This window comes from Panthera leo, chromosome E2 (genome assembly GCF_018350215.1).
Source record: "Panthera leo isolate Ple1 chromosome E2, P.leo_Ple1_pat1.1, whole genome shotgun sequence".
NCBI classification, from domain to species: domain Eukaryota; kingdom Metazoa; phylum Chordata; class Mammalia; order Carnivora; family Felidae; genus Panthera; species Panthera leo.
This window is the reverse complement of record NC_056693.1, coordinates 10,845,662-10,871,115: the sequence shown is the minus strand read 5'-3', so window position 1 is coordinate 10,871,115 and position 25,454 is coordinate 10,845,662. Positions and strand designations below refer to the sequence as shown.

Genomic DNA, 25,454 nt, shown 5'->3' with positions numbered 1-25,454 from the left:
CACCTCTGGACTTTTGCCCTCATTGTTTGCTTCTCCTGGAATGCTCTACCCCTGTATCCACAAGACTGGCTCGTTCACTTTCTTTAGGTCTCCCTTCTAAGTCACCTTCTCTGAGACACCTTCTCTGACCATCCTGTCTCCTTTACTCTGCTTTATTTTCTCCATAGTACTTACCACAATCTGACATCATACATACATTTACTCACTGTTTTATGTATGTATGTATTTATACTTAATTGTGTGTCTTCCTTTCACTAGGCATAGGCTTCTTTTTCTCTTTGTTCACTGATATACCTACCCCCAGCACCCAGAAAAGTGCCTGGAGCATAGTAGGTGCTCAGTACATTCGGGTTGCATTTCATGAGATATGCTGATGCGGTTCATAGCCATTTTCAGATATACTTAAATTGCCTAACTAGTTGTCTTGGTGTAGGAATGGCTTCCAGGAGCGCTCCTATTGTCCAAGGTGCTAACTCACTAGGTACAAGGCCCACCGTCTACTGGGGCATGACCTTACGCTCTAGTGGCTACTCCCCAAGCCCCTGTATAATGGAGGTGAGTTAATGATTAAAAGAACTGAGCCAGAAGCTAGTCCATGAACACATGTTCCGAAATGTAGCTAACATGAGTTAAACATCGTGAAAGGTTTCACAAATTTCCAAAATATTTAGATGACATCACCAATATGGACTTGTGAAGTTGAAACTTTTTCTAAGCTATAATGACTAAGAAAAAGTTTCATCCACTAGAGGAAAAGTTTCATTCCACTAGAGGAAAAGATAATTTACTGTTCTCTTCTCTCTGTAGATCAGGATATTATGAAATAAGTACATGCAGCCAAAAAAGTAGGCGACAAACCACAGAGGTGTGTCAGGCAGTGAATTAATAAAAACATGACGTTATCTTTGGGGATTGTGCAACGTTTGCGGTGTTTGTGAGCTCTTTTAAATGTGTAACTCGTTATTATTTCATAGTCTACGTTTTCATGCTCATACCCAATTTTGTGTTAGTAACTTTGTATTTCTTTTCTTAAGGAATGCTCCCCTCCCCTACACCTCCACCAAATTCTATAAGCTCTATGGGCCCTGTTGATGACTCATTGGCTCAAAATAGGAATACGTTCTCAAGCTGTGCGATCCCCGGGCAGCGGCTGTTCCTCTCTGAGACTGTTTCCTTAATAACAAAATGGGGATCACAGCAGCCCCTACACTGCAGGGTTGTTAAGTTTAAATAAGCCAAGGCCTGTAAGTGTTTAATGCAGACTTGGAACACACTGAGCAACGATGAACCTCAAACCCGCCTTCCAGCTAAGAACTTCTCCGCAGCTTCCGGACCCGCGGCGGCCAAGACCCGGCTGTGCGCATGCGTTCCCGGCTCTCCTCCAGTCCGCCCCTCCGCGTGGGAGCGTCCTATTCCGCTGCAGGGGGCGACGGGCGGAGTCAAGGGGCTACTTCCAGGATTTCCTCCCCTCCGAGGAACACCCCTCCTTGTATGACTGGCAGTAGTAATTAGCCAGTAAAGATTGGAGAGAAGACCGACGACCCGGCCCATTTAGGAACCTCTCATCCGAGTTGGCCAATTGCAAGCTTTGGTGGGTGGGCTCTTCTCCGAGGCGGGACACGGCGTGACGGGCGTCTGTTTTGACTAATGAGAACTCGGCTGGGAGTAAACCAGGGCCAATCAGAAGCGAGAAGGCCGGATCTTGGGGCGGGGCTGGAGCTTCGGCAGTTGAACCCCTCGCGAGGAGGGGTGTCTGTGGAGAAGGTGAGAGGCGGCGGGAGTAGCGGGTGCGCGGGCCGGGGTGGCGATCCTGGGGGGAGGGGATGCTCTGGGGGAAGGTGGGCTGCGGCGGGCAGTGTAAGAGTCGAGAGGGGGTGACCTTTAACACGGATAGGCGCTTTGATGAGTGTTTGTAAGGCAGAGGGCAGCATATGAGTGGGGGAGATGTTTTGTATTTCTCAGGAGGGTCTTTAATGGGGAAAGTGTGTAAAGCAGGCGACAGCAGGTGGTAAAATACAGAAACGCCCTTGTGATATAGCCTTGCGATTTAATGGGAGGTTTGAAGGCAAGGGGTTATTACAGCGCAGTGTGGAGGAGCGGAGGTCCTTGCGATGAGTGACAAGCTTTGATTCGGGTGGAGGGCAGGTGAGGAACTATATCGAGGGAGGAAATGAGTGAGGACTCCGGGGATGAAGGTGTGTGTTAACGAGGTGTGAAGGCATGTGATCGATACACGTAGCGTTTGTTGAGGGCTTACTATGTGCCAGGTTTTGAATGAATTAACTCTGAAAGTTCTTAACAACCCTACCGGTGGTTAAGAGTGTGGGGTCCGGAGTTGGGGCTGCCCGAGTTTAAATGCTGGCTTTGCCACTGGCCCTGCCACTGACCGTCACGGTGTCTTTGGGCCAATTGTTTAACCTTCTGTGCCTCAGTTTTATTTATCATCGTTAGGGTGACCTCATCTCTTACTTGTCTATATCTCCCACCTAGTGGCCTCACCCAGTCTCTTGGCTTCACATGCTCTTTATATAATGATGTCTCCAAATGCCTGTCTGCAGTCTGGATCTCTCCCCTGAACTCCAGACTCATTTGTCCAACGGCCGACTCTTCTCTACTCTTCCCCCCCCCCCCCCCCCGTTGGAGGTTCCTGTTAAAACACAAGTCAGATCATGGTGTTCCCTGGTCAAGACACCCCCATAGCTCTCACCTCACGCAGTAGAAGTCCTTGCCAAGCTTGTAGTGCCCCCACCGGCCCCAGCTCCCCCTCCACTTTGCCCTCAACTCCTGCCATTCTCCCTTGTTCACACGGCTTCAGCCACCCTGGCCTCCTCATTGTTCCTCAGACATACCAAATTTCCCACCCCAGGGAATGTCCTTGCTCTCCCCTGCCAGGATCGCGTAGTCTCCAGATGTCTACGTGGCTTCTCCCTTACCTCCTTCAGGTCTCTGTTCAGATGTCAAATCCACAGACAGGCCTCCGCTGACCACCCAAGAGAAACTGGCCCCTGTTACTCCCCGGCCCGTCATCACCTGGTTTTGTTTTCCTTGGTAACACTGACTCCTACCCAACATATATTTGTGTTTGTTTATATCCACTGGCTTCTTAGACTCCCACCCCCCACTAGAGTGATAGAGTGTTTGCCTCATAAGAGTATAGAACTCAGCACCTAGAAGTGTCCACAGATGCTTTATTTAAAAAAAAAAAATTTTTTTTAACGTTTATTGATTTTTGAGACAGAGAGAGACAGAGCATGAACGGGGGAGGGGCAGAGAGAGAGGGAGACGCTTTATTTTATTTTTTTTTAATTTCTTTTAACGTTTATTTATTTTTGAGACAGAGAGAAACAGAGCATGAACCAGGGAGGGGCAGAGAGAGAGGGAGACACAGAATCGGAAGCAGGCTCCAGGCTCTGAGCCATCAGCCCAGAGGCCGATGCGGGGCTCGAACTCACGGACTCACAGACCGTGAGATCGTGACCTGAGCTGTGAGATCGTGACCTGAGCTGAAGTCGGATGCTTAACCGACTGAGCCACCCAGGCGCCCCGCCCACAGATGCTTTAAAAAGCGTTACTTATACTCTACCATCATCTCCATCATTTCTTGGGGGGGGGGGGCTCCCTGTGGTATTGGGAGAGTCTTGGGTGGGGTGGTGGGGTCAAGATGGGGTAATAAACTGGGAAGACTGTGGCGTCCAGGGGTGTAAGGTCTCAGATCTCAGTGCTGGGGGAGCTTGTGGGAAATGCAGATTCCTGGGCCCACCCCCTCCCCCCAGAAGTTCTGCTTCTGCCGATTTGGGGCCATGCCCAAGATCCCGCATTGTCATCAACCACCTGCAGCCCTCGGAGAAACCAGTTCAGAGCTTGGACAGGAGCTGTCTCATCGTTAACCCTCCCCTCTGTGGCTGGCCCTCTGCTGGGCAGTGCTGGGGAGCCTGGTGGTTGAGACAGCTCCTCACCTAGCCTGGGGGTCAGGGAGGGCTTCCTGCCGGAGTGGACATTGGAGCTGGGACCTGGCGACAAGGGGTGAGCTGAGAGGACAAAACCTCAGCTGTATCCAGTACCTACAACCCCGTTTTCCTGGCATCTTGCATAAAGTAGCCCCTGATCTGTGCCAGGCCCACGGTGCTGAAGACCCAGGAATGATCAAAATCTTGGGTTTCTAGTCTGTCAACTAATCATCAGCTAGTTGCACAGATGGTAAACAGCTGACCGAAAGCCAGGCACTGTTCGAACCTCCTTCCATGTATTAATTTAATCCCCACGGTCACCCTGTGTGAGATGGGAGCTCTTATTATCCCCACTTGACTGATGGGAAAAGGCCCAGAAAGGCTAAGTGCCTTGCCCTGGGTCACACTGTGGGCAGGTGGTGGGATGGGAGCTGAGGCCAGGAGTCCCTGTGTGTCATGCTTAAGATACGAGACCACCCAGAAGGATTGGTGCTGGGAGGGAAAGGAGCAGGGAGTTATGGGAGGAAGCAGAAGGTGGTCCGGGAAGGGTAGCTGGGTAATGTGTAGGGGGTCTGGTGTGCCTTTCCCTCGCTGCAGGATTCTGGGCAAGCCTCAGTTTCGTCCTCCGTAAAATGGGGGATGGTTACAGCAGCTGCCAGAGAGCAGAATTAAAGGATGAGTCACTGGTTGATCGGTGTGCATCGTCCTTATCTAAGGCAAAAAGCCTTTGAGGGATAGTGGGGGGGGGGGGGCGGGATTTGGATACGCCACGGGGTGGTGATGGGCTGCGGTGTGCGCTGTGGAGGTGTGGATCCTGGGGAGTCCCAGAAGCCTTTCGTGTTTATGTGTTCCAGGGGGACAGTGTGGAAGGCTCTGGTCTATATTCTGCGGGAGCGCAGGGCGAAGGGAGGGGAGTTCTAGCCAGCTCAAATTCACCCACTGGGCGGTGAGGTGAGCTTAGAATGGGGGCGGGGCCAGGCCGGTGTGTATAGTATGTGAGGTGGGGGGGGGGGGGGTACACTGCGTAGGAGAGGCCGGCTAGGTCATGGCCAGGCTGGAACGTGTGGTGGTGGGGGCAGGAGGGCGCTGCGGAGAGGGTGGAAATAACCACCCGGGGTGGGGGCTGCCAGAGCTGGTGATTTACCCCTGTCTTGTGTGGGAGATGGTGATGTGGATTTGTCTTGGCTCCCACCCCCACCGTAGGGCGAGGGCTGTGAAATCTGGAATATCCGGGGAGCGCTGTTGGGAGGGGGAGGAGCCAGGGTGTGACCCTGGCAGCGGAGAGGGGAGTCATCTTAGTGAAAGACGGGAGGGAGAGGGCTGGGGTCGGAAAGTTGAGGGGGCTTGTGCGCATGTGCGTGTGTGCTGAAGCCATGAGGTCGTGAGGCCCGAGAAGTGGGGTCAGCTGTGTGGGCCCGAGTGGGGTGCTGGGGTGTCCACGCGGAGCGCGCAAGGTTGAAGGGCTGACGTCACGGGTTGGCGGGGGCGGGGCCTCGAATGCAGGGTCGGGAAGCTGAGGCGGAGAAGAGGAGCCGGGAAGAGTCTTGGGACTGGAATGAAACCAGCAACCAGGATGGGCCACTGGTCACAGAGCAAGGATGAAGGATGCAGGTAGAAGGACAAGGTGGGGGGTGGGAAGGAGGGAGGGGCTCGGGGTCTGGAGAATCCCAGAATTGGTGGGGAGGGGGGGAGGCGTAGGCAGGGTGTTCAGGGAAGGCTCTGCAGGGAAGGGAGATGGAAAATGTGTGTGTGGGGGGGAAGTGGGGGGTTACATAGAATTTGGGAGGGATCAGAATCCAGGTGAAATATGGGGGAAAGTAAGACAGGCTGAAAATGGGGTAGATCCTCACTGTGGAGTAGAACCTTGGGCAAATATGCAGGCAGAATCCAGGCGGAATAACAGGAGGGAGCAAAAGTCAGGTAAAATATGGGGGGGGGGGACCTCAGGAGAACTTGGGGGCTGGTGTACGGAGAGGGGGAATGTGGCCCATCCCGCCCCCCATCTTGGAGAGCCGCATGGCAGTAAGGGACATGGGGAAGGGAGTGAAGAGGGCTGGTTTCCGGAATGTGGTAGGAGGGGTGAGGCTGGAAAATGGAGGGAGGGAGGTTCTGCAGCGGGGAGGGGAAGGGAGTCCGGAATCTCCAGGCTCAGAATCCCCAGATGGGGAGTTGGGGTCTGGAAAGGAATGTGGAGGTGGCAGGGGTGCTCCCATCAGGCCGAGAAGAGGGGAGCGGGCGAAGTTTGTGGAGGTGCGGGGGGCAGGTGTGTGTAAGGGGACAGTGGAATTCGGGGAGAATATTCAGGGGCTTAATATCTGGGCACTGAGCCGGAGGCTAATGACTTCACGGCAGTTGGATGAGGAAAGGCTCCGTGGTTTAGGGAAGGGCTGCTATTCTCGGGAAGAGAATGGGGAGCTTCTGTGGGGGAGTGGGGGAGGAGAGCAGGGCTGGGTTGGTGGTGGAGATGGATGGGACGGGCCCCTTTACTCCTCTGTCTCCTCCCTGGAGTTTGGTGCAGCGAGCCGGGTGGTGGTGAGTGGGGCGGTGAAGCTGTTAAGGCTCCTACGGGGTTCTGCCGGTACCTCCAACGCCTTGGTAACCGGAATGGCGCGACTACTGATTGGTTCGCGGAGCCGGAGGGGCGGGGCCGGAGGGCGGGGCTCAGGGCACCGGGCGGGGCAGGGCCAGCGCTGCCTGGCACTCCCGCGGAGGACCGAGGGGCGGGGGGGCAGGATTACGTTGAAATGTGTAGCTGTTTGTTTGCCCATAGTTCAGGGATTATTAACCCCACCTCTGAACCTCCAGAGAATGTGAAAGTGCCCAATTGTGAGAGTATGGATTTTCAGGGGGAAGAGGTCTCTCGATTCCATCAGCCAGTTCCAAACTCGAGAGAGCGCCCCCCTCCCCCCCCAAATAAATTTATGAACTTGGGTCTAGAGTCAGAGGTGCCTGCCAGGATGTCTGGGGCTTTGGCGGTTGTCCTTGGGCCTTTGAGAAAGGGGATCTGTGGATGGGCCTCAGGGTGGTATTCTGGGAGCCCTTGAAATTACTCGCCAAGGGTTGGTTATTCATTTGTCTGGGGGGAGTTCAGAGATCTCATTAGGCTATCAGAGGCACAAAGACTCCTAAAAAGGTTAAAGACCTCTGGCCTAGAGTTTCAGGGCTCATCATTTTCTGGCCTCATAAATGTTATATTTTCCAATATCAGCCTTTAGGAAGACTTTTTGGGGGAGAGTATGATGCGGAGCAAAGGTTGCGGGGGAGAGAAGGAGACCAGGCATTGGAGGGGTCCCCGTGATCTGGGTTGGGGGCAGTCCTGGGTAGCTCTGTCCCTGGGGCAGCTGTGGGTTTCTGCCGAGCCTCAGTTTCCCCATCTGTACACTGAGGAGAAAATGGACTTGCCTTGTTTCTGTACTGCCTTTCAAGACACAACACAACAACAACTAATAATAATAATAATAATAATAATAATAATAATGCCGGTGTGTACTGAGTGCTTGCCCTGTGTCAGGCATTGCTTGATTTGTCCAAGGATTTTATCGGGATTAAGTCATTTAATCCTTACACCAATCCGAGGACATGAGCCCTGTTATCCTCCTATGGGCTTACAGAGGCCTGCATGAACATCATCTGGCCGGGTATTTCTCTCATCTCATCACTTACCCCTCTCTCCGTCCCTCACGCTTATACCTTGCTGTTCTTAGAATAAACCAGGAACATCCCACCGTGGAGCCCTCCCCTGGCCTCTCCTTACCCCTCTCCAGGCGTCTGCTCAGAGAGCCCTTCCCTGGCTACCTTAGCTACAAAAGCAACCCCTACCCCCAGCGTCTCCTTTTTTCCCACTAGTCAACTTTTTTTTTTTTTTTTTTTGTGGACATTTTAAAAAATGTTTATTTGATTTTTGAGAGAGAGAGAGACAGACAGACAGAGCACGAGTGGGGGAGGGACAGAGAGAGGGAGACACAGAATCTGAAACAGGCTCCAGGCTCTGAGCTGTCAGCACTGAGCCCGGTGCCAGGCTCGAACTCACGAACCATGAGATCGTGACCTGAGCGGAAGTCTGCACTTAACCGACTGAGCTGCCCAGGAGCCCTACCCCCAACTTGTGTGTGTGTGTGTGTGACATTTTTATACCTCTGACTGCTGCCGCCCTCTTGAGGGTAGGGGCGAAATCTGGTTTCTCATGGTATCCCCAGCACCCAGGAGAGCATGTGCTTTAGAGAGAAGGAATCTGGGTCCAAGAGAGATTAAGTAACTTGCCCGTGTCTGTGCACATACCTGAAGCTAGATACGAGCTCAAGCAACCTGGGGCTCTCCCTAAAATCCACGCCGAATGCACAGATCTGACCCTGACCTCCACTCCATAGAACTAACAGCAAGTAGTAGCCCTATTGGCTAAGAGAAGAGGGCTAAGTAAGCCCTATTGGCTAAGAGTGGTTTCAGAGTTCGAGCCCCTCGTCAGTCTCTGTGGCAGCGCAGAGCCTGTTGGGATCCTCTCTCCTCTCTCTGCCCCTCCCCCATTTGCGCTGTCTCTGTCTCTCTCAAAAAATAAATAAATAGACTTTAAAAACTAAAAAAAAGGGGCGCCTGGGTGGCTCGGTCTGTTAAGCGTCCGACTTCGGCTCAGGTCATGGTCTCGCAGTCCGTGAGTTCGAGCCCCGCGTCGGGCTCTGTGCTGACAGCTCAGAGCCTGGAGCCTGTTTCAGATTCTGTGCCTCCCTCTCTCTGTGACCCTCCCCCGTTCATGCTCTGTCTCTCTCTGTCTCAAAAATAAATAAAAACGTTTAAAAAAATTTTTTTTAACTAAAAAAAAAAATCTACCCTGCCTGGAGGTGCCTAGGTGGCTCAGTTGGTTGAGCGTCTGACTCTTGATTTTGACTCAGGTCATGATCCAAGGGTCATGGGATTGAGTCCTGATTCAGGCTCTGCTCTGAGTATGGAGTCTGCTTAAGAGTCTGTCTCTCTCCCTCCCTCTCTCCTTCCCCACTCCCCCCTGTCCCTTTCTCCTGCTCGCATGCGCTCTCTCTCTCTCTCTAAAAAAAAAATAATAAAATAAAAATTTTAAATCTGCTCTGCCTGACCTCAGTACTCTCTGTCTCCCTTTGTAGCTTGATTTTTCTCCACAAACGTTTGAATGAATGCGTGACTGATTAATAGATAATGAGCATAAGGATTAATAAATTAATATCAGTGTATTAATCACGATTCTCTTGTTGGAAATCATATATCCTGTCAGCCAGCACGCGTGGGGCATGGATACAGTTCTAAGTGTTTTTATGTGGATTTTGCAATTTAATGATCATGACAAGACTCTGCGGTAGATTCCATTATTATACCCGTTTTCTGGATGAGGAGATTGAGGCACAGAGAGGCAATCGCTTTCCTGAGGTGTCAAAGCTGGCGAATGGTGAAGCCAGGATATGAATTCTTGGCCTTCCGGCCTTGGAGCCTGGCCTCTCAGCCCCTCTGGGTCTCTGTTTCATCCCTTCTGCAGCGACACTGGCCATGGACCAGCCAGCCGGCCTGCAGGTGGACTATGTCTTCCGGGGTGTGGAGCATGCCGTGCGGGTGGTGGTGTCTGGGCAGGTACTAGAGCTGGAGGTGGAGGACCGGATGACGGCTGACCAGTGGCGGGGCGAGTTCGATGCCAGCTGTGAGTGTGCCTGCCTGGGGTGGTTTCACCTGTCCTTCCCTGGGATCACCTTCTCCCGGAAGATGAGGTCAACCAGGAACCCGCCCATCTGCGTCTTCTACCTGACCAGACTCCCTAAGGTGGGGTGGGGGTGGAGGGCTCGTCCCTCAGGCCAGAGGCCCTGGAGGGGGGGCAAGTTGGGAAGCTTGGATGCGTTGCTCTTGGGCTGGGCAGGTGGTCAGACTTCAGGAAGGACTTTTCTCTCTACCCAGTCATCGAAGATCTGACTCACAAGACAGGGAACTTCAAACAGTTCAACATCTTCTGTAACATGCTAGAGTCGGCTCTCACCCAGGTAGGGGCAGGTTGGGAGCTAGGGGTGGATCCCTGGGGAGGTGGATGCCCATGTGACGGATGCAAGGCCCTCTACCGTCTCTTTCCTTAAAGGGACAGGCCTGTCTTTTTCTTCTTTCCCAAATGTAAGTGGTTTATTCTGATTCTAGTGATGGTTACTCTAATGTGGGAAATTCCTGTCACAGAGGAATGTCCAGAAGAAAGGAAGAATCACTCTACTAACACTCATTCCTGTTAATATTTTGGTGAAAATCACTCCAGCCGTTTCACCACTTCTCTGTTTACTTGTGAAAGTGTGTGTGTGTGTGTGTGTATTTGCAGATGTATAATTTTATATAGTTGATATATTTCCCAAAGTATTCTGTAACCTGCTTTTAAAGTTGTTGTTGTTGTTGTTGTTTTTTAATGTTTATTTTTGAGGGAGAGAGACAGGGGCGAGTGGGAGAGGGGCAGAGAGAGAGGGAGACACAGAATCCAAAGCAGGCTCCAGGCTATGGGCTGTCAGCACAGAGCCTGATGCGGGGCTCGAACCCATGAACTGCCAGATCATGACCCAAGCTGAAGTCAGACGCTTAACCGACTGAGCCACCCAGGCACCCCTCTGTAACCTGCTTTGAAAAGATTAAACCACGTGAGGCGGTTAAGCCTCCGACTCTTGGTTTTGGCTCAGGTCACGATCCTGTAGTTTTGTGAGTTCAAGCCCCACGTCGGGCTCTGTGCTGACAGCGTGGAGCCTGCTTGAGATTCTCTCTTTCTCTCGCTCTCGCTCTCTGCCCCTCCCCCACTCATGCTGTCTCTGTCTCTCTCAAAATAAATAAATAAACTTAAAAAGTTAAAAAAGTAAAAGATTAAACGATATTTCATAAAAATTTAGTCAAATCAGTGAGTATAGCTACTCATTCACGTAATTTACTGAGCATTTATAGTGTGCCAGGCACTGTAATAGACATTGGGATACAGCACTAAACACAAGAGATAAAATTCCTGTCCTTTATGAAATGGACATTCTAGTGGGAGAAACAGAAAATTGAAAAAATGTATAACGTCAAGTAGTTAGAAGTATTGACGGGGGGGGGGAGCAGGTTGGACGTTGGAGTGGCAAGGGTGCTATTTAGGCATTTTAAAACTATGACCTACATTATTTCTCTGATTATAGATATTTGCACTCACATATTAAAGTGTGCGACTTAGAAACTGACCGTCTTTCTTTCTTATTATTTTTTTTAAATGTTTTAGTTATTTTTGAGAGAGAGAGAGAGACACAGAGACAGGGCATGAGTGGGGTAGGGGCAGCGAGAGAGGGAGACACAGAAACTGAAGCAGACTCCAGGCTCTGAGCTGTCAGCACAGACCCTGACGTGGGGCTTGAACCCATGAACCGAACGATCATGACCTGAGCCGAAGTTGGACACTCAACTGACTGAGCCACCCAGGCACCCCTCTTATTTTTTTTATTTAATGTTTATTTAGTTTTGATAGAGAAAGAGACCTAGCACGAACAGGGGAGGCAGAGAGAGAGGGAGACACAGAATTCGAAGCAGGCTCCAGGCTCTGAGCTGTCAGCACGGAGGCCCACACAGGGCTTGAATTCATGAACCGTGTAATCATGACCTGAGCTGAAGTCAGCTGCTTAACTGACTGAGCCACCTAGGTGCCCTGAAACTGACAGTCTCTTATAATCCCCTTTATCTCCCCTACTCCAGACTGTTAGCACTTTATGTGTATGTGTAGGCAGAATAGCACAATGGTCAAGAGCATGAATTCTGAAGTCAGACTCATCACTGCCGCTTACTAGCTGGGAGCCCTGGGCCAGTTACTTCCCCTTCATGCCTTAGTTTTCCTATTTGTCATGGGGGATAAAGCAGTCCCTGTTTCACAGCGTTGTGAAGATTAAATAAGTTCTGTGTATAAACCTTAGAATGGCGTCTGGCTCATAATAAGTGCTTTATAGATATTGTCTATTTTTATTATTGTCATCAACTTGTGAGTTTGTCATCCTTGTTAGTGGTTGCTTAGTATTCTGTTACGCTCATTCAGCATGATTTATGTAACCCCGTTTTTTGTATCATGACCCCTTTGTGGTCTTAAAAATTATTGAGGCCATCAAAGAGCTTTTGTTTATGCAGGCTTTTTCTATCAATATTTGTTTGCCGTATTTTTTTTTAATTTTTTTTAATGTTTATTTATTTTTGAGACAGAGAGAGACAGAGCATGAACGGGGGAGGGGCAGAGAGAGAGGGAGACACAGAATCAGAAGCAGGCTCCAGGCTCTGAACCATCAGCCCAGAGCCCGACGCAGGGCTCAAACTCACGGACGGTGAGATCGTGACCTGAGCTGAAGTCGGACGCTTAACCGACTGAGCCACCCAGGCGCCCCTGTTTGCCGTATTGTAAATTAAGTTGTTTTATAAATTAAAACTGAGAATAACTTCAAGATATTTATGAGTTCACTTAAAATAGCCATAATAAGCCTGTTATGTGTTAAATAACATTTTAATGAAAAAATACATTTTCTAAGACACAATAAATTAGTAGGAAATACAGCATGGTTTTACATTTTTGCAAATCTGTTTAATGCCTTGCTTAATAGAAAACTGCTAGATTTTATTTTTTTAGTTTTAAAATTTTTATTTATTTTGAGAGAGAGAGAGAGAGAGGGAGCACACGCATGCAAGCAGGGGAAGGGCAGAGAGAGAGGGAGACAAAATCCCAAGCAGGCTCCACACTGTCAGCACAGAACCTGAGGAGAGGCTCAGACTCCCAGACCATGAGATCATAACCTGAGCGGAACTCAGGAGTCAGATGCTTAACCAACTGAGCCTCCCAGGCGCCCTGAAAACTGCTAGATTCTTATATGTGCTTCTGCATTCAGTCTGTTGCGGTGTGTTTTTTTTTTTTTTATGTTTATTTTTGAGAAAGTGCAAGTGGGGGAGGGGCAGAGAGAGAGGGAGACACAGAATCTGAAACAGGCTCCAGGCTCCGAGCTGTCGGCACAGAGCCCGACGCGGGGCTCGAACTCACGGACCGTGAGATCGTGACCTGAGCCGAAGTCGGACGCTTAACCAACCGAGCCACCCAGGCGCCCCCTTTAATTGCTTTTATCAGATCATGGTGCACATCCTTCTTTGCTAACGTATTAAATCGGCACAGGTGGTCATTTCTCAAAGGTCTGTCGCAGTGTGGAGTCCAAGAGCATATCAATGAACTTTTTGTTTTACGTTACGTTAAACTCTATTGATGTACCTTGAACTTTGCTTGGATCTTTTGCCCATTTTATCATATCATGCACCGGTCATTTGGAAAATACGGTTCGCTGCGTTATGTGGACCTTCTGAGTGTTGACACATTTCATTATCCGGTATCAGGAAGTCACATTTGTTAATATCCTCACCGATCTCCCCAAGGAAAGTCTTTGAACATCAAGAATGTCAACACAGCAAAAAAAGGGCCCATGACAGTATTATTAGGAAAATTGTCTTGGCCTCGTGGATTCCCTGAAAGGGTCTCGGGGACCCCCAGGGGCCTTTGGACAACACTTGGAGAGCCACAGCATTAAGCTGTCCCCCATGGTTGAGCATTTAGGTTCTTACCAGTTTCTCCCTCTGGTGTCCTTTGCCAGCCCCTGGGGCAGGGCCATCCTGGTCATCTGTCTCAGTGTCGGAAAGGCCCCACTAGCCCAACGAATGGATGGAGCGTGGCCTGGCTTTGGGGGTTGTGTGCCCCGGGCCTGGCCGTTCCTCCCGTCCTCTTCCAACAGAGCAGTGAGTCGGTCACCCTTGACCTGCTCACCTACACAGACCTGGAGTCCCTGCGGAATCGCAAGATGGGGGGCCGCCCAGGCCCTTTGGCCTCAAGATCAGCCCAGCTCAACTCCAAGCGCTACCTGATCCTCATCTACTCTGTGGAGTTTGACAGGTGGGGATAAAGAACTTGGCTCCAGGCTCAGGCTGGTGGGTGGGTAGGAGAGGGTGTAGTTAGAACTCAGAAAACCCTGAGGGCGGGGTGGGGGTGGTGCCTTTGGAATCTTCACTGTTGGGGTTTGTATCGTTTGGTGTTGTGTTATTCCTTTTATGTCATCCTTGAAGTGTTGGCTTTTGGACCTCATCCTTGTCTCCTCAAGGTCACAAAATGGCTGCTGGCCCTCCAGGCGTGGCTTCTGTATCAAAGCAAGAGGAAGAGAACTGGGCTGTACTTGCTAATTGCATCTACTGCTTTTGTTTTTGTTTTTAATCAGGAAAATAGAAGTGTTCCTACAAGATGCCCAATAGGTTTCCTATCATATCTGGCCAGAAATGGTCTTGTGGCCTTTCCCTAATATTTGGCCACAAGTGGTCATGGGCAGGGGATGCTGCTAAAATCAATGCCTGGCTCTTTAGCCTGTACAGTGGGAGGCAGCAAGGGAGGAGGGAGCTGGCAATGGCCGTTGGGTAGCCAGGGGATAGCATCTGCCCCATTTGATAATCGCTCCCGGATTTTCTAATGGGAAGTTGTCAGTCCTATGAGCATAGCGTCTGGTGGGACGGCCGTTAATCAAGGTGCCCTACCTTTCCTCTGCTAAGCGGTGACGCAGATCAGGCCATTTAGAATCTACCCCTGTGGAATCGAATTAGGACTGCTTGGTGGTAAATAACGTGATACCAGTTTTCACTCCACCAGCAGCGTGTGATGAGCAAGTTAATTCGGACTGCACCCGGCCCATCAATGCCAGGGGTTCCAAAATTGCTCTAGAAGGGAGTCTCAGGGACGGCCAGCTGGTGCAAGGGATCTGGGCGCAGGGAGGGGGCTGGAAGTTGCATTTAGAACTTAAGCCTCTAGGAATGTGAGGTTTTTGGAATTGTGCATTTTCCTGCTCGAAGGCTCTCAGGGTCTGGTAGTTACCCTCGGGTGGATTCTTGGCCTCTGAGATGCCACGGTTCTAATCTTCCTCAGGATTCACTACCCGCTGCCCCTCCCGTACCAGGGCAAGCCGGACCCTGTGGTCCTGCAGGGCATCATCCGCTCACTGAAGGAGGAGCTGGGCCGCCTTCGAGGGCTGGACGGCCAGGATGCTCGGGACACCCGGGAGACTGAGATCTGGCACCTGAGGGAACAGTGAGTCCGGGAGGCGAATGCGGTTGGGGCTGGAGGGAGGAGGCATCCCATCAGTCACTGCCTGGCCCTATGCTCAGCACTATTGGAAGGGTGGTGGTCCCTTGTTCACCAAACATTTATTCCGAGCCCCTCTTCTGTGCCTGCCTTGTGCTGGGTGGTGCTGGGGACACAGCAATGATTCAGCCAATCCTGGTCCTGCCCTCCTGGGACTCCAGGTCCAGTGGGGGAGATAGCTCTGTCTGTAGACAGTGAAGTTACCCAGTGGATGGAGTTTGGGAAGCCCAGAGGGGAGACTGGAGCCTGCCTGGTAAGGGAGAGGCGTTCCAGGCAAAGGGAACAGCATGTGCAAAGACGGTGGAGGTGGGGCTATATTCAGCGCCTCTTTTGTGCTGGCCCCCTCCCTGCCCTTCACGTTGTGGCCAGCCCAGGGGGCAGATGGACGTTGATCACATAACCACCTGGGAATAGCATTGCTAGCAGAGATGGGATTAGGCAGAAAAGGGAGTCTGTGCTCTAGGAGGCTCAATAGGAACCTGCTGGGGTCTTGGGGTGAGTCAGGTGAAGCGAGTGGGGAAGAGTGTTCTAGGCAGAGGGAATGGCGTGTGCAAAGGCTTTGTGTTTGGTTGGATGTGGTGAAAACACGGGGGCTGGCAGAGTAAAGTGAAGAGAGCAAAGGCTTTTTGGCATATTTACCGAGTGCCTGCTGCATGCTGTGCCCTGTGGCGTGCTGAATCCAGGACGCCGTTGCCACCTGGAGGAAGTCCCGGCCATTGGGAAGGGCAAATAAAATTTTTGTAAGAACAATGATAATTATAACCGTAGCTGACATTTATAGAGCATTTAACTGTGTGCCAAGGATTCTGCTCAGTGTTTTGTTACTTAATTTTTAATTATTTTTATTATTCTTTATTTTTTAAAAATTTTTTCATTTCAATTTTAAATTTTTATTTATTTTTAAATGTTTGTTTATTTTGAGAGAGAGAGCGTGCCAGGGGAGGACTGAGTGAGAGGGAAAATGGATCCCAAACAGGCTCCACGTTATCAGTGCTGAGCCCAGCTCAGGGCTTGATCCCATGAACCGTGAGATCATGACCTGAGCCGAAATCAAGAGTCGGACGCCCAACCGACTGAGCCACCCAGGTGCCCCTTCGTGACTTAAGTTTTTTAATCCTTGCAAGGTAGACATTGCTCTCGCCCCCATATTACAGAGGAGGCAACTGAGGCCCAGAGAGGTTAGAGAACTTGCCCCAGGTCACACAGTAGATAATATATAGCCAGGCTAGATTTTGAATCCGTGCAGCCAGCACCAAGCCCCCTTTGTTTCTGTAGCTGTTGTGTTACGTTGGTGGCTGCTAGGCCGCTAGGCCAGGGCTAAGTGCTCAGGGCTGACAGGGAGGAGGTGGGGGCCCCTGGGGCTGGAGAGCCCTGTGGGTCTTCCTGGAAGAGCCTGGCTGTACATTGCTGGGAAGCAGGATAAGTGTTTTCCTCACTTCGTCCTCAGGATCTACCCTCTGGCCTCTCTGGTGTGTGTGGATGTATGCATTTCCCGGACTGGCCACAGCGTGGCGCCCTCTGTCGCTCAGAGCCAACCAGAACCAGAGAGGATGGCTTGAGATCCTACAGCTGGTTGGTGGCTTCTTCCTCTTCCCAACTTCCTCTTCCTAACTGTAGTGAGGGAGTTTGGGAAGACTCCAAGATTCATTCATCCATCTATCCATCCATCCATCCATCCATCCATCCATCTATCCATCCAGTGTTTATCCAGTTCATACTGTGTGCCAGGCACACTGCCCGGCCTGAGTTAATGTTTCTAGAGCCCTTACTCAGTGCCAGATATGGTCCAAGCACTCTGTAGATTCTTATACAACTTTATACGTAGGTATTGTTATTATTGTTCCACTTCCCAGAGATGTGAGGTGCTACTGCCCAAGGTCACCCAGCTCGTAATAAGTGGAGTAGAGTTGGACACAGCCCGACCACAGAATTCAGGTTCCCTCCCGGTGACCAGACAGCTGGAGTAAGGATCCAGACAGAAGACAGATAATCACAATGATAAATGCCAACTCTACAATGACTGGTACTATAGGAAGGAAATGTACGGAGAGCACGAGAGCAGAGAACAGAGGGACATGACCTAGCCTGGCTGGGGACAGCGGATGCGACATTTAAAGGATGAGAGAAAGTGTTGCAGGAGGAGGGACTTGGATCTGTAAAGAGAAGCTTGGCTGACGCAGCACGGGAGAGGAAGGTGGGAGGAGAGGCGAGGAGGGGGAATCAAATGGGGAGCTCCTGGGAGAGGGTGGGGGAGCTACGGATTTTAAGAAGTTTTTTATTAGGAAAAATTCCAAGCACACACAGTAGACAGAAGCAGGATGCACAAGCATTTGTGCCCCAGATTCAACGGTGTTCTACATTTTGCCCTTCTTGTTTGATCCACACCCTCCCCTCTCCCCGAGAAGCGAATCCCAGACATCAGATTTCCTCTGTAAATACTTCGTTTTATCTCCATGGTCAGTGTATTCCTCTGTCCCCTGTATTTCCTGTGAAGTCACTGTTAAAGCTAGAGGCTAATCAGATTTAGGTCTCTGGCAAGACACCTTCCTTGGGGGTGCCATGTACTTGCCTACTGTCAGGTGGCGTTGGGGGCTGATGAGTTCTGAGGTTGAGATCTGAGTCCTTCTTATGAAGTTCCCGTCAGCCCAGTCAGTACCTCTTGGTAGTTTTCATTTGCATCCACTTAATTACCAAGAGGTTGAGCAGTGTTTCATATATTTAAGTAGCCATTTGGATTTCCTCTTTTGTCAGTTGCCTGTTCACCTGTCGTATCTATTTTCCTTTTGTCATCTACTTCTTACTGATTTCCAGGAGCTCTTTATATAGTCTGGATATGAGCCCCTTGTTGATGTTATGTATTTCAGACACCTCCTTGCCCTCTACAGCTGGCCTTTTCACTCTCTTAATAGTGTCTTTTGATAAATAGATGTTCTTAATTGTGGATGTAGCCTAATTTATACGTTTTTTTCTCTGAAGTTAGTAATTGTTATGTCTTGCCTTAGAATCCTTCTCTCCCAGTATCATGAAGATCTTGTCCTATATCGTCTTCTATAATTTTTTGTCTTTTGCCTCTCACATTTATGTCTACGATCCACCTGAAATCGATTTTGGGGGGAGGTAGAGGCTCTTTCATATTTTTTTCACATGGCCAGTCAATCAGTCCAATGACATTTATTGAAAAGAGTATCCTTTCCCTACTGTGTCGTCATTGTCGCCTTTATCACAAATAATGTGTGTGTATGTGTGTGTGTGTATAATATATGTAGGTTAGAGGTATTGTAGCTTTCTAATTAGACATACTGGGTAGAGCAAGTCTTCTGACTTGTGTTTTTCCAGTTTAAGAATTTTTTGGTTATTTTTGGAAATTTGCATTTCTTTATAAATTTCAGAATCAATAGGTTTTTCAATACAAAAACATAAAACCTGTTGGATTTTTTTTTTTTTTAGAATAATAGGCTTGAGATTTTATTTTTTTATAAACTAATCTCTACACCCAACATGGCTCTCAAACTCACAACCCTGAGACCAAGAGTTGGTTGCTCCAGTGACTGAGCCAGCCAGGTGCCCCATAACTTGTTAGAATTTTTATTGGTATTGCATTGAATCTATAGAACAATTTAAGGAAAGCTGAAATCTGTATAAATAGTGAGTATTCCACAGGATGCCTGGGTGGCTCACTTGGTTGAGCTTCTGACTTTTGATCTCAGCTCAGGTCTTGATCTCAGAGTCGTGAGTTCAAGTCTCGCATTTGGTTTCACACTGGGCATGGAACCTACTTAAAAAAATAGTGAGTACTCCAATATATAAACAATATACCTTGGTATTTATTTAGGTCTTATTTAATGTCTGAATGATGTTATTCTATCATACTTTTGTTAGATTCTTTTCCTATCTTTGGGTGATTTTTTTTAATGGTTTATTTAAATATAAACGATATAGATGTTTATATAATTGTATTTTTCAAAAAATTTTTTAAAGTTTATTTTTATTTATTTTGAGAGAGAGACAGAACATGCACGGGAGGAGCAGAGAGAGAGAGAGAGAGACTCCCAAGCAGGCTCTGTACCATCAGCGCGACTGAGACTGAGCCTCCTAGGCCTCCCTAACTGTAGATGTTGATTTTGTGTCTAGTAACTTCCACCAGCTTTCTAATTATTTCTAATAATTTGTAGATTTCCTTTGATGTTTAATGTTTATAATCATTTCATCTACAAATGACTGTTTTGTTAATTCTTTCTTAATCCTTATCTTTCATTTCTTTTTCTTGCCTTATTGCATTGGTGAGGATCACCAGTACAGTGTTGAGAAGAAGCAGTGATATGTGGCATCCTTGCCTTGTTCTGGATTGTAAAGGATAAATTCAGTGTTTTGCCAAAAATGTAGGCATCTATGTGTTTTTCAGATCCCCAATTGATTTAAACTTGCAAAGTGACAACAACTGTCAATATATAGTTTTTTTTAAGATTAAAAAAAGTTTTTTAAGTTTATTTTTTTTAATGTTTTCTTTTTTTAACGTTTACTTATTTTTTGAGAGACAAAGAGAGATAGAGTATGAATGGGGGAGGAGCAGAGAGAGAGGGAGACAGAATCCCAAGCAGGCTCCAGGCTCTGAGCCATCAGCCCAGAGCCCGACGCGGGGCTTGAACTCACGGACCGCGAGATCGTGACCTGAGCCAAAGTCGGACGCTTAACTGACAGCCACCCAGGCACCCCACGTTATTTTTGTTTTGTTTTTGCCACTTGACATAATTCTCCAATATGCCGCCAACTTTTACACCCAGTTAGATCTATTTGAGCGAGTTTCTTTTAAAAGTTGTAGGGGTTGGGGCACCTGGGTGGCTCAGTCGGTTGGGCGGCCGACTTCGGCTCAGGTCATGATCTCGCAGTCTGTGAGTTCGAGCCCCACGTCGGGCTCTGTGCTGATGGGTCATGAGCCTGGAGCCTGCTTCGGATTCTGTGTCTCCCTCTCTCTCTGCCCCTCCCCCACTCATGCTGTCTCCATCTCTCTGGCAAAAATAAATAAACATTAAAAAAAAATAAAAGTTTTAGGGGTTGATTTCTTAAAATTTATTTAAATACAATATTTTCAGAGTTCCAAAGTCAAAACTGAAAAAGAAGGTATGGGGGTACCTGGCTGGCTCAGTCAGTAGGGCATGCGACTCTTGGTCTCAGGGTCTTGACTTCAAGCCCCATATTGGGCATGGAGGTTACTTAATAAAAATAAAAATTAAAAAAAAAAAACAACTAAGAAGGTACATTTAGTGGGGTCCAACTTGTGTCCCTGTTGCCACTGGTTTCTCCCTGATAGGTAAGCTATTTTTTTTTTTAAGTTTTGATTTATCCTTACATATTTTTGAAAATATGAACATAATATGATTTATAATTCCCCTCTTTTCTTTTGCATAAAGAGACGTATTAAACATTGTTCAGCCCTGTTTTTATTTTTTTATTTTATTTTATTAAAAAATTTTTTTAAAAATATTTATTTATTTTTGAGACAGAGAGAGAGAGAGCATGAACAGGGGAGGGTCAGAGGAAGAGGGAGACATAGAATCTGAAACAGGCTCCAGGCTCTGAGCTGTCAGCACAGAGCCCGACGCGGGGCTCGAACCCACAGACCGCGAGATCATGACCTGAGCCGAAGCCGGACGCTTAACCGACTGAGCCACCCAGGCACCCCTCAGCCCTGTTTTTAAACTTCTATCCTGGCCATCACTTGGCGACAGGATATAGAGCTCTTTCTCCTTCCTTTTTCTAGTTGTGTGGTACTGAGTTCAGTGGCTGTATCATAGAAATTCAGCTTCCTTTCTGTTGGTATACATTTTGGTTATTTCTACTCTTTTGCTATTATAAATAGGGCTGCGGGGCGCCTGGGTGGCTCTGTCGGCTAAGCCTCCGACTCTTAATTTCTGCTCAGGTAATGATCTCAAGGTTGGTGAGATAGAGTTCCCCTTCTGGCTCCACACTGACAGCATGGAAGTTGCTTGGGATTCTCTCTACCTCTCTCTCTGACCCTCTGCCCCCCCCCCCCCCCCCCCCCGTCAAAATAAATAAATAAACATTACAAAATAGTGCTGGGGCCCCTGGTGGCTCAGTCAGTTAAGTGTTGGACTTTCCATTTTGGCTCAAGTCAGGAGCTCGAGGTTTCCTGGGTTCCAACCGTGGGTTCGAGCCCCACCCCTGGCTTTGCACTGACAGCGAGGAGTCCGTTTAGGATTCTCTCTCTCTCTCTCTCTCTCTCTCTCTCTCTCTCTCTCTCTCTCTCTCTTCCTGTCTCTCTCTGGCCCTCCCCTGCTCCCGCTGTCTCTGTCTCTCTCAAAAATAAATAAACTTAAAAAAGAAATAGTGCTGCAATGAATAGCCTTGTGTGTACATCTTTTTCTCAAGGAAGGTTTTGAGCACCGTAGTGACCTGATCGCATTTGCATTTTACAAAGAATCTTCTGGTGAATAGGAGGCGGTGATGGCTGGGAGGCCAGGGGTGGGGGCGTGGGAGACAATGTAAGGCCAGGAACTCAGGGCTAGGCTCTCAGGGTACAGAGAAGGGCAGATTGATGACTTATTTTGGAATTAGATCTCACAGGGCTGTGTCCTCGCCGCGGGATGGATGGCCATGTTCCTCCTCCCGTGGGAAGAGAGACTACGGGGCCGTGGGGGCGGCTGGAGTGGTGGGGCTGCATTCCCGGTTCCTGGAGCAGGTGAAATGGTTCGTGCCCGCACCCATGGAGAAGTGAGGATGATAGCATCGTGCACGCCCTCCCTCCCGACTCTGTCGTCCTCCCTCTACCCTCTTCCCCCAGGGTTTCACGCCTGGCATCGGAGAAGCGCGAGCTGGAGGCCCAGCTGGGCCGATCTCGAGAGGAGGCTCTGGCCGGGAGGGCGGCGCGCCAGGAGGCTGAGGCGCTGCGTGGGCTCGTCCGCGGCCTGGAGCTGGAGCTTCGGCAAGAGCGGGGCCTCGGACACCGCGGGGTGGGCCGCCGCAGCCAGGATTGCCGGCGCCTGGCCAAGGAGGTGAGGGGGCGGGGCGGCCGGCGGGCCGGGGGTGGCCGCTGGGGCGTGGACCTCGGCCTCAGTCTGGGCCCTCGCGCCCCTGTTCTCCCCCGGCAGCTGGAGGAGGTGAAGGCGTCGGAGCGTAGCCTGCGCGCGCGGCTGAGGACCGTGAACAGCGAGCTGGCGGTGTACAAGAGGGGGTGAGGGGCGCGGTCTGGGGTGGGCGGGGTCTTGGAGCCGGGACGGGGCTGCAGGGGTGCTCAGGCCTGGACGGGCGGAGCCTGGGGAGGAGGTGTGGAGTCGAGGGGGGAGGGCGGGGCCCAGGGCGTGTGGGCGGGGCTTGAGTGGGGAGGCTGAGAGTGGGCGGGGACGGAGCGGTGGGAGGAATCTAATGGACCGCGTGGGGCTGAGTTAGACGTGGTGGGCGGAGTCTGTGGGGAGATGGGCAGGGCTTGGAGCGTGTGTCAGGAGGCTAGGCCTGGAGATTCGGAAGGGGTGGGCCCTGAGGCTATCCCGTAGAGCGAAAGGGCGTGGCCACACGGTGAAAGGTTGTGGCCCCGCCGGTGGGGATCTGGTTGATGTCTGCTGTTACTTATTGCGGTGGGTGACGGAATTTTGGAAGGGATTTCTAGGGAGCGGTGGGAGAGCTCAGGAAGAAGGGTCCCGGTGAAGGGGGTTTGTTAGGATGCAGGGAAGTGACAGACGGGTTCTTCTGGGGCGCTCTCTGGGGCTCCGAGAGGGGCGGGAGCCTGGGACAAGGGAAGGTGTCTGTGAGGGTCGTGTGCAAGGGCGTGAATGTCTGGGAGTTGATGGTGGGATGGACCAGAAAGTTCGGAGTTGGTGTGATCCGAGAAGAGGCTTGAGATAGGAGTTGAGATAGGAGCTGGCCGGCGGGAAACTGACAGTGGGTCCTGCGCTCCCAGGAGACAGACTCCGCCGGTGGTGCCGCCCCGGGTGCGGGAGGATCGGGCTTCGTCGTCGCGGGAGCGCTCCACATCTCGTGGTCGCGGTGCCGCCCGCTCTTCTTCCCGGGAGAGCGGTCGGGGGAGCCGGGGTCGAGGCCGCCCCGTCCACCCCTCGCCTTCACCCACAGGTCTGTGCCGGCCGGGCCCTGCCCTGCCCTGCCTGTGGGAGGAGGGGGAATGGACTAGAGCTGTGGAGGCGTGATCCTGTGACCCCAGCCTCTTCTCTGCACACTCTCCCACCCCATCCTAGGTGGTCGCGTGCCCCGTTTCGACCCCACGGCCTTTGTGAAAGCCAAGGAGAAGAAGCAGAGAGAGATCAAGATGAAGTTAGTCCCTGGTCCTTTACTGGCCCGCTGACCTGTGCCCTCATCCATCGCGGTCTCCCATCACCTGTCACCTGCTCCGTCTCTCCCCTTCCTGCTCCTGCTTTGCACCTGAACTCCACCTCCGCTCCTGACCCTTCCCCCCCACCCGCCCTGCTTCCTTGTCTCCCACCACCACCTGGTCTGCGTGTCCGCGTGCCTCTTCCTTACGTAGGCCGCGTGACCTCAACGGAGTCACTGGCCCCGGGCTGCGACCCGTAGGGGCGCAGGACGCCTTTCCTGGCACTAGCTGGGCGGCCGGGTGAGCGTCTCCTTTGCGGTTCCGCAGGCAGCAGCAGCAGCGGAACCGACGGGGCAGCGGAGGAAGCGGCGACGGGCCGTCCGTCTCCTGGTCGCGCCAGACTCGGCCGCCCGCCGCCGTGACCGGCCGAGGGGACGCGGCCAACCGCTCGCGACACCGCAGCTCCTCTGGTAACTGGGCTGCAGAGCGCGGGGGGCCCGCAGGCGGGCTGGGCGCCCCGGGCGAGCGCCGGAGACTTACGCTCTCTTTCTCCCTCTAGTGGACAGTCTCCGCAGCCGCTGCTCGTCCGCCAGCTCCTGCAGCGAGTTTGAGGATTTCTCTGAATCCCTCCCTAGAGGGTAAAACTTGGGCTGGGGGAAGAGACCGCCTCCAAACGGGTGTCCGGGGAGGCTGGAAAGAGGCTTTTGCAGGGAAATTGGGTGGTGGAGGCTGGAGCCTTGAAACCACGTTGGGAGGGCGAGGTGGGAGGTGCCGGAGGCTTCTCGGGTCGGTCCTTGACTACCGTCTCCCGTCAGCGTTCGCCGCGCGAAGCCTCCCAGCCCCACAACCTGGAGTGGGTCCAATACGGTGAGTGTCTTTCCCCAGACCCTGGAGGGGGAGGGGGCGGCATGAACCTCCCAGAAGCCCCTGTCCCTTTCCTCCGTGATTCCACTGTGGGGGAATCAGGTGGGCAGGGGTGGCTCCGAAATGCTTCTGGTGGCGAATGTTTTGAGCCTTGGGTCGGAGGGGAGGGTGGGCGTGGGGTGGGGGCAGATGATGGTGGCCAAGGGCACCAGCGCTGGCCTCCAATGGAAGGTCTTAAAACCGGCCCCGCCCCCTTCCTATCACCTGTGTGTCCCTCAGCCTCAGTGTCTTTGATCAATTAAATGGGGATGGTAATCGTCTTCACCTCAGAGGGTTCTTTCTGGTGAAGCTCCCGGGAGGTGATTTTGCATCCAGTAAGTGGCCAGTGGGTGTCAGCCCTTATTTTTTGAGATCCTCGGGTTCAGAACTTCCAGTGGACTTGGGGGGCAGGACTAGAGGGAGGGTCCCTAACCCCCTCTCGTGCCTCCTCCTGCAGCAAAAGTCCACCCCTCTGGATCGCGGCCGCCGTCAGAGACGCCCGGCTAATTCGGGGGGCTGGGTCCCTATCAAAGGTGAGCCTGGGACTCCACGTGTCCCCCCTTCCCCTGCCCCACAGTCTGAGGACAGCATATTGGGCCCTCACAGCCCCTACACCCACCCCTCTCACCTCTCACAGAGTACAGCTCGGACCACCAGGCAGCGGACATGGCGGAAATAGACGCCCGCCTGAAGGCCTTGCAGGAGTACATGAACCGTCTGGACACAAGGTCGTGACCTTGGGCAGGGAGTACTGCCCCTCCACCCCCCCACCCACTGCCGGAGTCGGTGTGGAGGGGCGGGGTTGGCGGGTCCTTCCGGCCCGGCTCAGGCTCCTCCCCTGCTGGTGCTCCTGGGGTCTCCCGTGTGTGAGGCCCTGACCCCTCCCTCTCTCCCATGCATTGCAGGCTGGGGGGCGGAGGGAGGGGGTGTGCATTTTGTAAATAAACATATTTGTCCTTGGGATCCTTCAGCGTGTGACCGAAGCGTGGGGCTGGAGCGGGAGGGGGGGGGGGAATGAGGATTGGGCGAGGGGTGTCATTGGGACCTGGGTGTATTTCTGGGCGCGCCTATGACTGGGAAGTTCAGGGGCAGGAAAAACTTCCATGCTCCCTAAAGCAACAGAAGGGGGGACCTTAGGTATGGTAGTGAGCAGCTCATCCCCAAAGGGGTACAAGCGGAGATGACTGCGCAGGAT

At 51.4% G+C, this 25,454-nt stretch overlaps 1 protein-coding gene across 2 annotated transcripts; it reads left to right on the top strand.

The window, feature by feature from the left end:
* The first annotated feature begins 1,670 nt into the window (after nucleotides 1-1,670).
* CCDC61 (coiled-coil domain containing 61) lies at nucleotides 1,671-25,207 on the top strand. 2 transcript variants are annotated; one of them, XM_042919862.1, is made up of 14 exons: nucleotides 1,671-1,764; nucleotides 9,442-9,600; nucleotides 9,852-9,934; nucleotides 13,691-13,848; nucleotides 14,863-15,024; nucleotides 21,878-22,088; nucleotides 22,185-22,267; nucleotides 22,991-23,160; nucleotides 23,283-23,358; nucleotides 23,684-23,826; nucleotides 23,916-23,994; nucleotides 24,172-24,223; nucleotides 24,717-24,792; nucleotides 24,897-25,207. In XM_042919862.1, the coding sequence occupies exons 2-14, from the start codon at nucleotides 9,453-9,455 to the stop codon at nucleotides 24,992-24,994; spliced, it is 1,539 nt and encodes a 512-aa protein (XP_042775796.1). In that variant the 5' UTR covers nucleotides 1,671-1,764; nucleotides 9,442-9,452; the 3' UTR covers nucleotides 24,995-25,207. The 2 variants fall into 2 exon arrangements, with proteins under 2 accessions (XP_042775796.1, XP_042775795.1); XM_042919861.1 differs by lacking the exon at nucleotides 1,671-1,764 and adding an exon at nucleotides 5,279-5,558.
* The last annotated feature ends 247 nt before the right edge of the window (nucleotides 25,208-25,454 follow it).